Source organism: Globicephala melas, chromosome 1 (genome assembly GCF_963455315.2).
Source record: "Globicephala melas chromosome 1, mGloMel1.2, whole genome shotgun sequence".
Lineage (NCBI taxonomy): Eukaryota > Metazoa > Chordata > Mammalia > Artiodactyla > Delphinidae > Globicephala > Globicephala melas.
Genome location: NC_083314.1, coordinates 156,213,988 through 156,229,254, shown reverse-complemented (window position 1 = coordinate 156,229,254; position 15,267 = coordinate 156,213,988). Strand labels below are relative to the sequence as shown.

Genomic DNA, 15,267 nt, shown 5'->3' with positions numbered 1-15,267 from the left:
AATTGTGAAATGATAGTTGAAGAAGTTTTTTTTTCCCTCTATTACTGGTTGTGATAACTTAAGTCCAGCTTGATGTTCTGGGGCATTCAGACTCCTAACCCTGTGTTCACAGATGTCTAAACAGCCGTACTGTATAATGTGAAATACACTGCAAATCCATCTTCTTTATAACAGAGGAATTGCTACTCATCCTCAGTCCATAATGAGTTATCTTTGAGTTACCCTTCCAGGTAGATAGATTTTTCAGAACCGTGTGCAGATATTAATTTCTGCTTCAGGTCCTTCTAAAAAATCATTACCCATTTCTAAAAGAATTGACCAACAGAGTCCATTTGTACACCAGTTTTGTTTTTTATAAAGGGTATGGGTAACCACTGTTTCCTCAGAAGTCTTCATAAATTGAGCTGCTCATCCTAAACATATAAAGCATAAATGCCAGGTTTGTGGAGACTTTTATCAGAGGGGAAAAGACAAATGAAACTTGATGAGCAAATACCCATCTTAGCCCCTGAGAGATTCAGTCAAACTGGCCTATTACAGTAGTGCTGTATCTAAAGTTATAAAAGGTATTCACTAAAAGGTTAATTTTGGTGTGTTGTGCTTGTGCTGTTTTACTGTTTGTGAAACTACTTTCATATTTTAAAAATTATAAAATTATGTATATGTATGATAGAAAAATTCAGTTGAGTATAAAGAAAATAATCACTTGTAAGCTTACTAGATTAATCCATATTTTTTAGCATTTTAGTGTGTATTTCTTTAAACTTTTTAGTGTATATATATATATATATACACACACACCTATATATACTTACATTTTTACTTTAAAGAAGGGTTCATCATGATAATAATGCTTACATTTTTTTTGTTTGTTCACAGGAAAAGACAGAGTCTCTAATACAACAATACGAAGCCATTAGTCTGCTCAATTCAGAGCGTTACGCCCGCCTAGAACGGGCACAGGTCTTGGTGAACCAGTTTTGGGAAACATATGAGGAGCTCAGCCCCTGGATTGAGGAAACTCGGACACTAATAGCACAGTTACCTCCTCCTGCTATTGATCATGAGCAGCTCAGGCAGCAACAAGAGGAAATGAGGGTAAGGAGCATGCCGAGTTTTATTTAATCACAGAACTGAAAATGGGCTCTACGATTTATTCAAAAACAGCCTATTTATTAGTACCTACTGAGTATAAGTAAATGTTATGAAATTAATTCTTAACCAGTTAGAATTTTTTTTGCACAGTAAAAATACATATCTGAATTATTTCCTTTGTCCTTTAATATGAATCAGTTAAAGAATAAGATTATGGGGCTTCCCTGGTGGCACAGTGGTTGAGAGTCCACCTGCCGATGTAGGAGACACAGGTTCGTGCCCCGGTCCGGGAAGATCCCACATGCCGTGGAGCGGCTGGGCCTGTGAGCCATGGCCGCTGAGCCTGCGCATCCGGAGCCTGTGCTCCGCAACAGGAGAGGCCACAGCAGTGAGAGGCCCGCGTACCGCAAAAAAAAAAAAAGATTATGGAGATGTCAGGAACCTGGGTATTGCAGAAGTGAACAAAGCACCACGTAAAAATCAAGGGAGTTTAAAATCTTCCCAGTGACAGTGGGGTGTTACTTGGTTGTGGTTGGGTGGCCCTTTCCTTGTGGTTAGGCCCTAGCTGGAGTGAGAGCCTTCACTCAGGAATATCAGAAAGCAATTTGCTGCCTAGAGTTGAGATGAAAGGGAAATTTGTAGACACTTCAACTGATGCTGTTACCATTAAAGGTAGTTTTTTTAATGTTTATTTTATTTGTGGTGTATGACTCATGTTTATTGCTATCTCTGTATTCCTGTAAGAGGAAGGATGTAAACTGGAAGTAGCCAGCAGTATAGTCAAGGAGCGGTTGGATTACCAAAAATGTTGCTGTTTGTAGCTGGTCCTGCTTAGTGTCTCCCAGTCTGGGCAGGGAGACAGACATTAAATCGTGCAAACTACAGTAGAGTACAGAGAAGTATTTACGAGTACAGAAGACAGTGGAATACATTTGTATTGGAGGGTGAGAGTGAGAGACGATTTCTGGGAAGCTTCCTGGGTGGCGGAACATGTGAACTGGCTTTTGAAACTGAAGAGAATTAGAGTCAGAGTCCAAGACTTAGATTTTATTCCCTCCATAAACGGTGAGATGTTGGGACTTGCTGGGTTTTAGTAACTCAGTCTGTTCATTTGGTATGAGCTCTGATCAAAGTATTTAAACAAACAAACTGGTATAAGAAGGCTCATTTTATTTTAATCCATATTTCTTTGCATAGCAACTAAGGGAATCCATTGCTGAACACAAACCTCATATCGATAAGCTGCTAAAGATAGGCCCTCAACTAAAGGAGTTAAACCCTGAAGAGGGGGAAATGGTGCAAGAAAAATACCAGAAAGCAGAAAATACATATGCCCAAATTAAAGAGGAGGTGCGCCAGCGGGCCCTGGCTCTGGACGAGGCTATTTCCCAGTCAGCTCAGGTATGTGTGTGTCTTAAACTCATATAACCTTCAACTGTCCTTTAGTCTAAGCAAGAGGCTCTGTATCGGTATGCCCCTATGCTCAGGAATGTCCAGACTAGTATGCTGGTGATACATTATCAGGAGACTGGGAGCCTTTGCCTGTCTGCATTTTTATTCCAGGGAGCATTGGTTATACTGACAACTATAAGAAGGGTGAAATGCATCTTGGCTGGTATATATTGCCTGTTGATTGTTTCCTTGAAAATTTTATATTGTGATAATCCTTTAGCAGGGATGATTTTGGGTAAATTCATCTTGAAGCAACAAATGCCTCAAGAAGTCAAATTCCTATTGGGCCTGTTGCTTTCGAGATTTAGACAGCACATTCGTTTTCCTATTCTCGAGGCCACCAGCTAGCTCCTAGTTCAGAGAAAGATGCTTGACTAGGGAGAAGGTAGAGTCAAGGAGAAACAAACCACTAGCAGTGGAGTTTAAAGCATGTAACTACATACTTTCCAACTAATATATTACTGTTATGTCTGGGTAATTTATTCCTATGTTTGGTCAATATTCTTGGTTAATATTTGTACTTACTCAAGTTTTTCCCCCCCACCTTCCGTCCCATCTCTCACTCACATTGTGGAATGTGTTACTTTGTGTTGTTGCTGCCTGCTCCTGTCTTCCCCACATCGTCACATTTCATTGTTGTGTTGACCGCGCCCACCATTACAGATTACAGAGGTAAGGTACCCACCCCCTTGGGATTAGGGTGTTCTTACGAAGCTGAGAATTGAGAGGATTATTTATAAGGAAACTTCCCTTAACGTTAGTGGAATAAATTTTATTAATGCAGTTTATTATGCCAGTTTCATTTGGGGCAGAACCTAGAAGTGAGGGAGTGATGGGAAGGGGTTTTGTTTGTTTACCGTGTTATTTCCTATAGGACATTTAACAGTTGGTAAGCATTATTCTAATCAATGAATCCAGAGTTGGCTTTAGGGGGCAGACTTGTCTGTTGTGCTCCCTTTTGTCCCCTCTCTGCTTCATATTACAAATTAAAATTTTACAATTATAGATATGTTGTTCAAAGTACCAGAAAAGTGGAAAGGGCAGTAGTTCTCTCGGAATAAGGTTAGATTTGGCCTTCCCTAATTATCTTTCATCATGCCGACATTTTAGTTTCTTACTATTACACTGGTGGGTTGTCAAACTGCATGCCATGATACTTTTAAACTCCAAGTCATGTAGCATATTGAGTTCCCCATCCATTTATACAGTTGGTGGAGGGCATCTAACTTCTTGGTCTACTCTGTTGCATGCAACTGTCATCTGAGATGTTGACACACTGACTCTCACTGGTTTCATAGTCTTGTCCCTTTTTCATCACGTTAGTTGGAATTGGGGAAATATTGTGGCAGCATTAAGGATTTGAGTTGATTTTTCGTATAGTAAGTAATAGCTTTTTGCTTCTTAAACATTTACTTTTTCTGATGGGCCAGCTCTGGTATACTATGCCCAAAACAGTTTTTTAGACAAACCCAACACTTGACAGCCGTGGGGCTAGGCTGAGCATAGGTTTTATCCTAAACAGTAGTAGATTTATACACTGGCCTTAATCCCTAACATTTACCCCAGAAGTGTGACAAAGTACTGCTGTGATGGCTAATGGTCCAATATTTGTTTAGTTCCATGATAAAATTGAGCCCATGTTGGAGACTCTGGAGAATCTTTCCTCTCGCCTGCGTATGCCACCACTGATCCCTGCTGAAGTAGACAAGATCAGAGAGTGCATCAGTGACAACAAAAGTGCCACCGTGGAGCTGGAAAAACTGCAGCCATCCTTTGAGGCCCTGAAGCGCCGTGGAGAAGAGCTCATTGGGCGATCTCAGGGAGCTGACAAGGATCTGGCTGCAAAAGGTGCTTGATTAATCTAATCATTTTTTAAAAGTCGATAGAATAAATTCTAGGCTGTGGTTACCTCCAGCATCCCACCAGATGTACTTCATTGAATGCAAAGGCAGTGCCCAAGTAATGAGTATTCCACGAAGTCATTTAGAATTCAGAACACATCTCCCCATTGAAATAAGGTTACAATTGGTAGTTAGATTCCCAGACCAGGAAACAAATGCTCCTTTACCCCCTAATACGAGGAAACTGCAGTACCAGTAGTGGGTAGAACATAACTACCTTTTATAACACTTTCCATGGGAAACATAGCAGGTTCAACACAGAAGACTGGAAACAGAGTTCTCATTTCAGCCCCTTTATAAGTATCTTAGCAGTACTTTTATAGTAGATGATAACTCATTTCCAGATAACCTCTGTGATCTCTTTATGTGGGAGACCAATGTAAGTGATAAATGAGAGCATAGAAATAATTAATAATAAAGCTAAGATAGAAAACTATCCTTCAGTTATACATTTTTAGAGACTTTTAAGGATAATTTCAGTGAAAATAGGATTAGATCTAATACCTGATGAGGCTGATTTTAAGTCCTTAGAAAAGGCCTGTTCACTCTTCTATACCCCTCAGAAATCCAGGACAAATTGGATCAAATGGTATTCTTCTGGGAGGACATCAAAGCTCGGGCTGAAGAGCGAGAAATTAAATTCCTTGATGTCCTTGAACTAGCGGAGAAGTTCTGGTATGACATGGCAGCTCTCCTCACCACCATCAAAGACACCCAGGACATCGTCCATGACTTGGAAAGCCCTGGCATTGACCCATCCATTATCAAACAACAGGTTGAAGCCGCCGAGGTAAGAAACAAAACCCCTTCTCTCATGTGTTTGTCCTGTGGGAAAGCACCGTATCCAACTATGTTGTGTTAACTGCTTAGCCAGGCTGAGTGCCTTAAAAGTTTTTTTTTGTTTGTTTATTTTAAGCTTAATAGTATGTCTTTACACTAGAACAAAAATACCTGCTCATTATAGATTTTTCTTTTTTTAATGTACAAGTTTTACCACTTTGTATAGGTACATACAACCGCCACTGGTGATATAGAGCAGATCCATCACACAGAAGTAATTCTGTCATCAGTTTTAAACTTAACAATTCATATTAGTAGCATGTGCTTTAAAAATCCAGCTTTGCTTTCATTTCTGAATTTAGTCTTCTCTTTGGTGTACTTATTTCTCGAGTAAATTTATTTACTGTAGAAAAATAGAAAGTAGAAAAAATAAATTCTGGACTCATCATCCAGAAATAACAATTGTTACTTCCACATACCTTTTTCTAGCCTTTTTGGGGATCCTAGTTTTTATTAAATGCATTTCTCACCTCATTTTGTCCGTTTAGCCCAAGGCAAGACTGTCTTGCTATTCTATATTCTCCCTCTTAACACTCATATCTTTCTTTTACTTCAGCCATTTCCACCTCCCCACCCCTGTCATTGCCAGTCCATGAACCATGTTTTAGGATCTGGCACAGAACTGACTTTCTTTGAGATTATATAGCCTAGCATTCCTATTTTGCTCATCTCCCAGCTCTTAGATATGTGACTTTTGTACTCTAGTATTTTATCCTAGTTAATTTTCTTCTCTGTAATAGACTTCTGGTTGTAGATTATGATCTCCTTGGACCTTTAGTAAATTATTGAAGCTCATTGCACCTTTCTCAGACTGTTTTATGTATTTATTGTTAATATATAAAAATATATTTGATGTATATATAAGAAAAATAACCAGACTCTGAAGCTTCACTGTTTAGATGAGTGAAATATTAAGAACGCTGGAAGACTTTAATGAAATTGACCGTTCTGTTCAACATCTGCTGTCGATGGGGGTATAAATTACATTTGCAAAGTTTGGGAAGTTCTCTTCTGCTTTCTGTTTTGGCTTATGTTCTGTTCATTTACATGTAGACTATTAAGGAAGAGACAGATGGTCTGCATGAGGAATTGGAGTTTATTCGAATCCTTGGAGCAGATTTGATTTTTGCCTGTGGAGAAACTGAGAAGCCGGAAGTGAAGAAGAGCATTGATGAGGTGTGGAGAAGTGGACAAGGGGTTCAGACAAAACGTTACTGGACTCACACTAAGAGTGGGATTAATTGGAGAGTCTGATCCACTGTTTTTACCCTAGATGAATAATGCCTGGGAGAACTTAAACAAAACATGGAGAGAGAGACTGGAAAAGCTTGAGGATGCCATGCAAGCCGCTGTGCAGTATCAGGACACTCTTCAGGTGAGAGGCCACGAGGTGACCACCACGGAAACACAGGTTCCGTGGTCTCTCTTTTTTATTTTTTATTTTTTTTTCCTTTTTGCGGTTCGTGGGCCTCTCACTGCCGCGGCCTCTCCCGTCGCGGAGCACAGGCTCCGGACACGCAGGCTCAGCGGCCATGGCTCACGGGCCCAGCCACTCCGCGGCACGCGGGATCCTCCCGAACTGGGGCATGAACCCGCACCCCCTGCATCGGCAGGCGGACTCCCAACCACTGCGCCACCAGGGAAGCCCCCCGTGATTTCTGTCATATTCTGAGTCCAGCGTGAGTCGGTCACCTTCACAGGACTGCAACATTCTTGAACCAAAGACAGGCTATTTCTTTATTTCTAGCCAAAGTTTCCCACTTGTGGCAAGAAAAGTTCTGACATCCAAATTTCTAGTCTTCTTGCCATGTTTTTCATCATATTATCTATCCTCACAGTGGCTGTAGAGTAAAGCTGGCCTTACTGTCAAAGTCATTGCTTGCTAGAGGTCCCAACCCAGGTTATCTCAAAGCACAGCACAGTACGGTAGCGTCAGCACATTGTGGGCTTGCTAGCTGGCCATAAGAAATAGTAGTTTATTTTGGACATTATTCCAGTCGTGTTGGCTTCATCCTTAAGTCCCCATATTACTGAAATAAAGATCATTATCCCTTATTTCTGCCCCCAACCTGAGAGCACAAACAACACAAAGTATTGATACTTTGATTTATCTCTGCTTGTATTAGCAGAGATCATGCTAATTGTCTCCCAAGTCCTTATGTTTTTGTTTTTTGACTGTTTATTTGTATGTTTATTTTAGGCTATGTTTGACTGGCTAGATAACACTGTGATTAAACTCTGCACAATGCCCCCTGTCGGCACTGACCTCAACACTGTTAAAGATCAGTTAAATGAAATGAAGGTTTGTACCTGGGAAGGGTTTTTGAAGAAGGGTTGCTTCTTTTTCGTTTTTAAAGACTTGGTTTGATGTTAACATTCACTACGTCTTTGACAGGAGTTCAAAGTGGAAGTTTACCAACAGCAAATTGAGATGGAGAAGCTCAATCACCAGGGTGAACTGATGTTAAAGAAAGCTACTGATGAAACGGACAGAGACATTATACGAGAACCAATGACGGAACTTAAACACCTCTGGGAGAACCTGGGTGAGAAAATTGCTCACAGACAGGTAAGGCAAATGGTAGAGTACATAAAGTGGACTACTATCTACTGTTTTCTAATTTCCTAACAAACGTTCCCTTTAAATCATTTTCTGAGTAGCATAAGCTAGAAGGTGCTCTCTTGGCCCTTGGCCAGTTCCAGCATGCCTTAGAGGAGCTAATGAGTTGGTTGACTCACACTGAAGAGTTGCTAGATGCTCAGAGACCAATAAGTGGAGACCCAAAAGTCATTGAAGTTGAGCTCGCAAAACACCACGTAAGTATTTTCATTTTTCATCTCTAAGCCTATTGGTTTGAGACCAGATATTGCCATCAGAAGCTTTTTGATGTTTCTGTACCTTTTGATGTCGTGTGTACCTTAGAGAGCCAGGCTTAATGATACCTATAGAGGTAAATTATGTTGTTCAACATTTTTTAGGTTCTAAAAAATGATGTTCTGGCCCATCAAGCCACAGTGGAAACAGTCAACAAAGCTGGCAATGAGCTTCTTGAATCTAGCGCTGGAGATGATGCCAGCAGCTTAAGGAGCCGTTTAGAAACCATGAACCAGTGCTGGGAGTCAGTGTTACAAAAAACAGAGGAGAGGGAGCAGCAGCTTCAGTCGACGCTGCAGCAGGTACATGCACTATCCAGGTTAGGTGGGTGGGGCTGTGCACATGACAGTATTCAGAAGGAAGTCCATCTAAGTCGACAAAAGAAAAGCAGTTTGGGGTAGAACCCCCTCTGCCTTGAGGGTCAGTTCTGTGCTAGACTTGTCTGGAAAGAACAACCTTTAATTGGATCATTCTTTTTGGATTAGTTTGTGATCCAGTCCCTATATCTACTATTCAAAGTTAGTAGATCTTTGCTGTAACGAACCTTGTTCACAGATTTAGTTATTTTTTGGATCAAGTCAGGTCCCTCCGTATCCATATTCAACAGTACCTTAGTCAGTCAATTCATCAGGTTATATCAGGCATCTCTGTTACAGTGAGGTCTGAAGGATTCTGCTCAATTCTGAAAATAAGTAAATACATTGGCCCCATAATCATCCAGCAACAGAACAACCCTGCGTGAGAGCAGCCTAAAATTCCTCCCTCAAAGATTCCTCATGTGGTCATTTAGAAAGCTTACTTCTGAAACTAGAATTGACTACTGACCTTGATAATGTCTTTTCTCAAAAGGCCCAGGGTTTCCATAGTGAAATTGAAGATTTCCTCTTGGAACTGACTAGAATGGAGACCCAACTTTCTGCATCGAAGCCCACAGGAGGACTTCCTGAAACGGCTAGGGAGCAGCTTGATACACATATGGTAACAGATTTCTTGAAATTGAGCATAAGCATCCCATTTTCAGTAGCTCCTTTCCGAATTCACAGAGATATATGTAGTTGGGAGTCTACAAAGTAGTGCATTTTTACTGACAATATAGTACTTGGGGATTGCTGCTTAGACAGGCTTCTAACACCCTGCGATAGGCAGCGACAGGAAAGAGTGAACCAGAAATGCCCTGGGGAGCTGGCAGATTTCAAGTTAATCAGATTGACTGGCACAAGAATATTGATGTGAAGGTGAGAGCATCAAGACAGATAGTGACACAGATATGGTTGTATTTAAGAAAAAGACTGCTGGGACTTCCCTGGCGGTCCAGTGGTTAAGACTTTGTGCTTCCACTACAGAGGCTGAGGGTTCGATCCCTGGTTGGGAAACTAAGATCCCGCATGCCGCATGGAGCAGCCAAAAAATTAAAGGAAAAACCTACTTGAGGGGGGATTTAGGGAAATCCAATAGAAGCTGACAGTATTTCCAGAAAGTGGCTGAGAACAAGAGGCAACATAATTTCTAGGCATATCCCTCAGGAAAAGGAGAAGTAAATTATTGGGGTCTATTTTTGTGATCTCTGATCCTTAAAAATTCTGTTGGTGACAAAATTATTTTTATATTAAGGAAGAATGGTGGGTTTCATTTCCTAATTGTTCAGCAGTTGAATTGAATCCAAAAGAAAGGATTTTAATCAAAATGAGACCTTCCTTGGCCTTTCCAAACTGTGCTTGTAAATCTGTGTGGGTGTCTTTCAGGGAATTTGCATTACTGATATCTTTCTTGCCCTTATAGGAACTCTATTCCCAGCTGAAAGCCAAGGAAGAGACTTACAATCAACTGCTTGACAAGGGCAGGCTCATGCTTCTCAGCCGTGATGATTCTGGATCTGGCTCGAAGACAGAACAGAGCGTAGCACTCTTGGAACAGAAGTGGCATGTGGTCAGCAGTAAGATGGAAGAAAGAAAGGTATCACCACAAAATTCAGTTTGATTACTGTTTGAGTAGTTTGCTTAATGATTACATGCAATTATCATCTAGTTTCTATGGAAGATTTTTCATTATATTGTAGCAAGCTAGCAGAACTGATATCCTCAGAACTGGCTTTGTGCTAAATCAAGCCATCTTTTCTGCCATTACATTTCTATTTTCCGTCCATGTCAAATTGCATTGATGCTGATAGTTTCTGCCAATACTTGCTTTTATAATATTGCATTCCTTTTCTGCATCTACCAGTTAAGGCATTACTGCCTGTTACTGCTCAGTGATGGACTTAAAAATAGGTTTTGTTGGACTTGGGAGGTTGGGAACAGCATGCAGGGAGTATCACTAATTATTCCTCACACGGAATTTGATGTCTAGTTACTAAAACTCAAGAGCAGTAAATTGTATGTCCTCCTCTTACTCTTCCTCAAAAATCGAATTCTCCTCAAACGAAAAGTGATCAGAGATCAAGGCATTTGCCCCCAAACTTGTTTTTTATGAGTACAGAGTTCTAGAATATCACTCTGCATAGAGTTTCTGTGCTGGGCAGCTGAAACGGTAAAATATGTGTCCAAATCCATTGGCCACATCCATTGAACAAGTAGTCGTTAAGCATGTATGTACCAGGCACTGTGCTAGGTGTACAGTGGAAAACAATAAAGGCATGAACTCTGTCATCATGAACTTTAATGTGCAGAAGGAAGTAAACCACATCTTCACACATATAAATGAACATTTTGAGAGAAGCATTAATTTCCTAGGGTCCCTCTAGTGTGGGGTCTGGTAACTTCGTTACATGAAGAGTGGGCAGAGGACCTGAGTGTATGGCTGTGTTCTAATTTTTGGACAGGGTCTTGTCTATAATTCCTGCTGAATGTAGAGCTAAGACTAATTAAAGAAACCAAGGTAGATTCTGGCTCAAAATCAAGTAGTTTCTAGAGGGTTTTGACACAGTGGAACAAGTTGCCTCAAGGAATATAGTTTTGACCCTTGAACAACATAGGTTTGAACTGCGCAAGTCCGCTTGTATGCAGGATTTTTTTTCTTCACTAAGTATATCTACAGTCCTACATGATCCCTAGTTGGTTGAATCTTTGCATGCAGAACCGTGGATGTGGAGGGCAGACTTTAAAGTTACACACGGATTTCCAGCTTCTCGGAGGATCGACACCCCTAAACCCATGTTGTTAAGGGGTCAACTTTAGTTGTTGAATTGATCGAGCAAAGGCTAGCTGTCAATGATAGTTATTTCTGATTTTGTAAGAACATTACATTCCAGGTTCGCTAAAATTATTTAAGCCCTGTTGAAGACTATATAGATAAAATGACGTGGAAAGATTTCCTGCCATCTAGGAACTTGCAATATATTTATTGCTAAGTATTTCTATGATAGATTTGAGGTAGATTTCCTTTGTTCACTGAACTTGTTTAGACTGGGTCTATGCATTTTTATAACATTCATCACAGTGTTTTTTAGGTTACAGAAGTAACCTGAAAACACCAAGAGGAAAGTAGAAAGAATACACAACCCATTTAACAGCAATGAACATTTTCAGTGTACTTCTGGGGTTTCTTTCAGTGAATATTTTGCATATATTCATTTTTAACAACCTGCCATTATTCTACTTTGCCTGCCTAGTAGACGGGCCAGGGTCAGAGGCCATCACCCAGATGTTCGGGGTAGAGGTCTCTGAGGATGGAGCTTGTAGACTGTGGAACTGGGATGTACTCGTGGAGAGTAGCGCACACCCTGAATGAGCCACTCTTTTTTGTCATTCTGATTTAGATCGTAATGACTAAAAATTTACATCTATGTAAATTGTCACATTTTTGTTTGAAATGTTCTGGCTTTTATTACTTTTGTTGCTGTAGCATAAGCATAAGTTTCAGACTGAGACTTTTTCAAGTGCCATATTTCCTGAAAACATACTCAGATAGAGAGAGCCCTGCGGTGACCGTCGCCGTCACAGTCAGGTGCTTCTCATTTAGTTGTGTTATGCCACAAAAAGGACATTAAAGGAAGCTGAGACTTTGCCCAAAGTAGGTTGCAGATCCTGCAGCTGTCACCACTAAAGGGTCTGTTCACTTAACATTTATTGAATGGCTTGAATGCCTTTATTCCTGTTCTTTAATGTCTCAGGAAGTGGGGAATGGCAGAGAAAGCAACTTAGCTGCAAACTGTGCCCTTCCTTTTCCAAGCACAGTTGTTTCAGTTTCAAACACTAGCACTAAAATGTCCCCTTCTTTGCAAACAGGGCATGTTTGGAGGTTGATTAAATGAGGCTTCCTTCTTAGAAGTCATTTCATTTGGTGTACAATTTACGCCTTTGTCCTTAAAACTATAATTCTTGAATTTGGCACTTTTCTCTCTGTGTGTGTGTGTGTGTGTGTGTGTGTGTTAACTTAAAATTTAGTCAAAGCTGGAAGAGGCCCTCAACCTGGCAACAGAATTCCAGAATTCCCTGCAAGAATTTATCAACTGGCTCACTCTAGCAGAGCAGAGTTTAAACATCGCTTCTCCTCCCAGCCTGATTCTAAACACCGTCCTTTCCCAGATAGAGGAGCACAAGGTAACAATGGCATTACGATGCTGCCTTCCCTTTGAAAGCGCCAATTGAAAGTGATGCTCATTGATCTTATCTCCAGTTTAAAAAGAGCAATATTTTCCCCTCAGGTGTTTGCTAATGAAGTAAATGCTCATCGAGACCAGATCATTGAGCTGGATCAAACCGGGAATCAGTTAAAATTCCTTAGCCAGAAACAGGACGTTGTTCTGATCAAAAATTTGCTGGTTAGCGTCCAGTCTCGATGGGAGAAGGTTGTCCAGCGATCTATTGAAAGAGGACGATTGCTGGATGATGCCAGAAAGCGGGCAAAACAAGTAAGTTATAAAAGAAAGATACTAATTTACTGAACAACCTTGGGCTGCATGTTTTGAGTCTCCGCATTGGTTCACATAAAAGTGCTGTGTAGTGTGCATATTCATTCCTGTTATAACGTATTTCTTACATAATTTTAGTTCCATGAAGCTTGGAAAAAACTGATTGACTGGCTAGAAGATGCAGAGAGTCACCTGGACTCAGAACTGGAGATATCCAACGACCCAGACAAAATTAAACTTCAGCTCTCAAAGCATAAGGTACAGCAGTTCATTGCTCTTAGGTCCTAAGCTTGGTGTTCACTGATGATTGTAGCTTGATAAAAACACAGAACTAGTCAAAAGAAAACTAATCGGTTAATGTTAAATGGCCAAGATCATAGAGCCATGTTGTATCTGGACAGTGTCTAACCATGACAATTCCTCATTTAAATAAGAGTTCAAACAAAGTGACTGTGGGAGTAACCAGCTGAAACTGTGGGCTTTTAGAAATAGTCATGCACTGCTGTATGTGGCACAGACAAAACCTTATAAATTTCTTCGGGATAAGCTGTTGTTAATTTTAGTTCAAGTAGTAGTGACATTCATACTATTTCTGGTTACCCACCTGAAAACTCGATGTCATCTGACTTTTATCATGGTTTTTTTTTTTTTTTTGTAAATCTTTTTGAGAACAGGAGTTCCAGAAAACTCTTGGTGGCAAACAGCCTGTGTATGATACCACAATTAGAACAGGCAGAGCACTGAAAGAAAAGACTTTGCTTCCTGATGACACTCAGAAACTTGACAACTTACTGGGAGAAGTCAGAGACAAATGGGATACTGTTTGTGGCAAGTCTGTGGAGAGGTGAGTGTGAAATGTCCCTTTTCGTGGATCTGTGTGTTATCCCCAAAGTAACCAGGAGACAGTGACAGGATTCTAGAAAGTGGTAATAAAGCTAATGTATCAGTAACAGTAGCATCTTGCTATCTCCAGTTAATTCAGTGAGAGTTATGAAATAATTTGAATCAGATATATTAAAATTATCATATTTTAAACTTGAACCTTTACTGTATTACAAAGAGAGAAGCCTATAAAATCAGGCCAACAGTAAAAGAAGATCTGTAACTCTAAATACATGTAAATCACAAGTTTGTAATGCCAGTAGCTGTCTCACTGAGTGTCTCTGTGTCAGACACTGTACAAAGCCTCCAATGTAGTATCTCATTTAACCATCTTGAGGCTCATTAATCCTCACAACAACCACTGAGGTGTGGGTACTGTTCTTCCCATTTTACAGATGAGGAAATGGTCACAAAGAGGTTTCTTAACTCCCCCATGCTCACTCAGCTACTAAGCAGCAGAGCTGAGATTTGGTTCTAAAAGTTGTACTTTTATCCACTTGTACCAGCTATGCTATGTAAGCATTATGATAACCTCTGTATTATTTGTACTCCCAATTTTTCAGATGAAGTGACTGAGGTTCAAAGAGACAGCCAGAGTCTCACAACTGGTGGAGAGTTAGGAGTTGAACTCCTGGCTCCAAATCATTAATAGAACCACCACCCTCTACTGGAGTGGTGTAATGTAAATAAAAAGACCTTGGGTTGTAGGGTGTGCATAGCATACCGTGTGCATAGCAGTTGGACTCTAAAATGCCAGAAGGGCATCTACACCGGTCTCCTGCACTATGCTTAATCCATTTTAGAGAGTGGTTTAATTTAAAATGTCTAAACATCTCTTAGTCACTTTTTACAGTATTTCTAACTGTTCTAACACAGCAGTCCCTCTCTAGATAAAGTTCAAGCAGTATTCCTGTTCAGTGGTCAGAATTGTGAGCCATTCATAAAAGAACCACTAACCAGTGAAGTTTGTGTGCTTTTCTCAGGCAGCACAAGTTGGAGGAGGCCCTGCTGTTTTCGGGCCAGTTCATGGACGCTCTGCAGGCCTTGGTGGACTGGTTGTACAAGGTAGAGCCGCAGCTGGCTGAGGACCAGCCTGTGCACGGGGACCTGGACCTCGTCATGAACCTCATGGATGCCCACAAGGTGAGGGGTGAGATCTGGGCTGCGTGGAGGGCAAAGCCGTTGGGTCCTACACCTGTGTGTGCCTTCAGCTCATGGTACCCTTGTACGGCTCCCCTAGAAAGAAGGTCTGAAAGAGCCTGTGTCTCTGCTTGTCAGAGAGGCAGCTCCCTGCTCTGTGTGTTTAAACAAACTGTTACAGGGATTCTGCATCAGCCACAAGGAATTTACCAAAGTTGGTTTGATTCAGATTT

At 40.8% G+C, this 15,267-nt stretch overlaps 1 protein-coding gene across 2 annotated transcripts in view; it reads left to right on the top strand.

The window, feature by feature from the left end:
- MACF1 (microtubule actin crosslinking factor 1) overlaps positions 1-15,267 on the top strand; it is a 239,454-nt gene that overhangs the window by 196,146 nt on the left and 28,041 nt on the right. For both annotated transcript variants that reach the window (XM_060307542.1, XM_070045508.1), the window contains 17 exons: positions 880-1,098; positions 2,293-2,496; positions 4,164-4,395; positions 5,012-5,238; positions 6,342-6,464; positions 6,562-6,663; positions 7,489-7,590; positions 7,684-7,857; positions 7,950-8,105; positions 8,268-8,465; positions 9,013-9,141; positions 9,943-10,116; positions 12,546-12,701; positions 12,806-13,012; positions 13,151-13,270; positions 13,687-13,856; positions 14,878-15,037. In XM_060307542.1, coding sequence (XP_060163525.1) covers positions 880-1,098; positions 2,293-2,496; positions 4,164-4,395; positions 5,012-5,238; positions 6,342-6,464; positions 6,562-6,663; positions 7,489-7,590; positions 7,684-7,857; positions 7,950-8,105; positions 8,268-8,465; positions 9,013-9,141; positions 9,943-10,116; positions 12,546-12,701; positions 12,806-13,012; positions 13,151-13,270; positions 13,687-13,856; positions 14,878-15,037 — 2,853 coding nt within the window. The remainder of the gene's footprint in view (positions 1-879; positions 1,099-2,292; positions 2,497-4,163; positions 4,396-5,011; positions 5,239-6,341; positions 6,465-6,561; positions 6,664-7,488; positions 7,591-7,683; positions 7,858-7,949; positions 8,106-8,267; positions 8,466-9,012; positions 9,142-9,942; positions 10,117-12,545; positions 12,702-12,805; positions 13,013-13,150; positions 13,271-13,686; positions 13,857-14,877; positions 15,038-15,267) is intronic.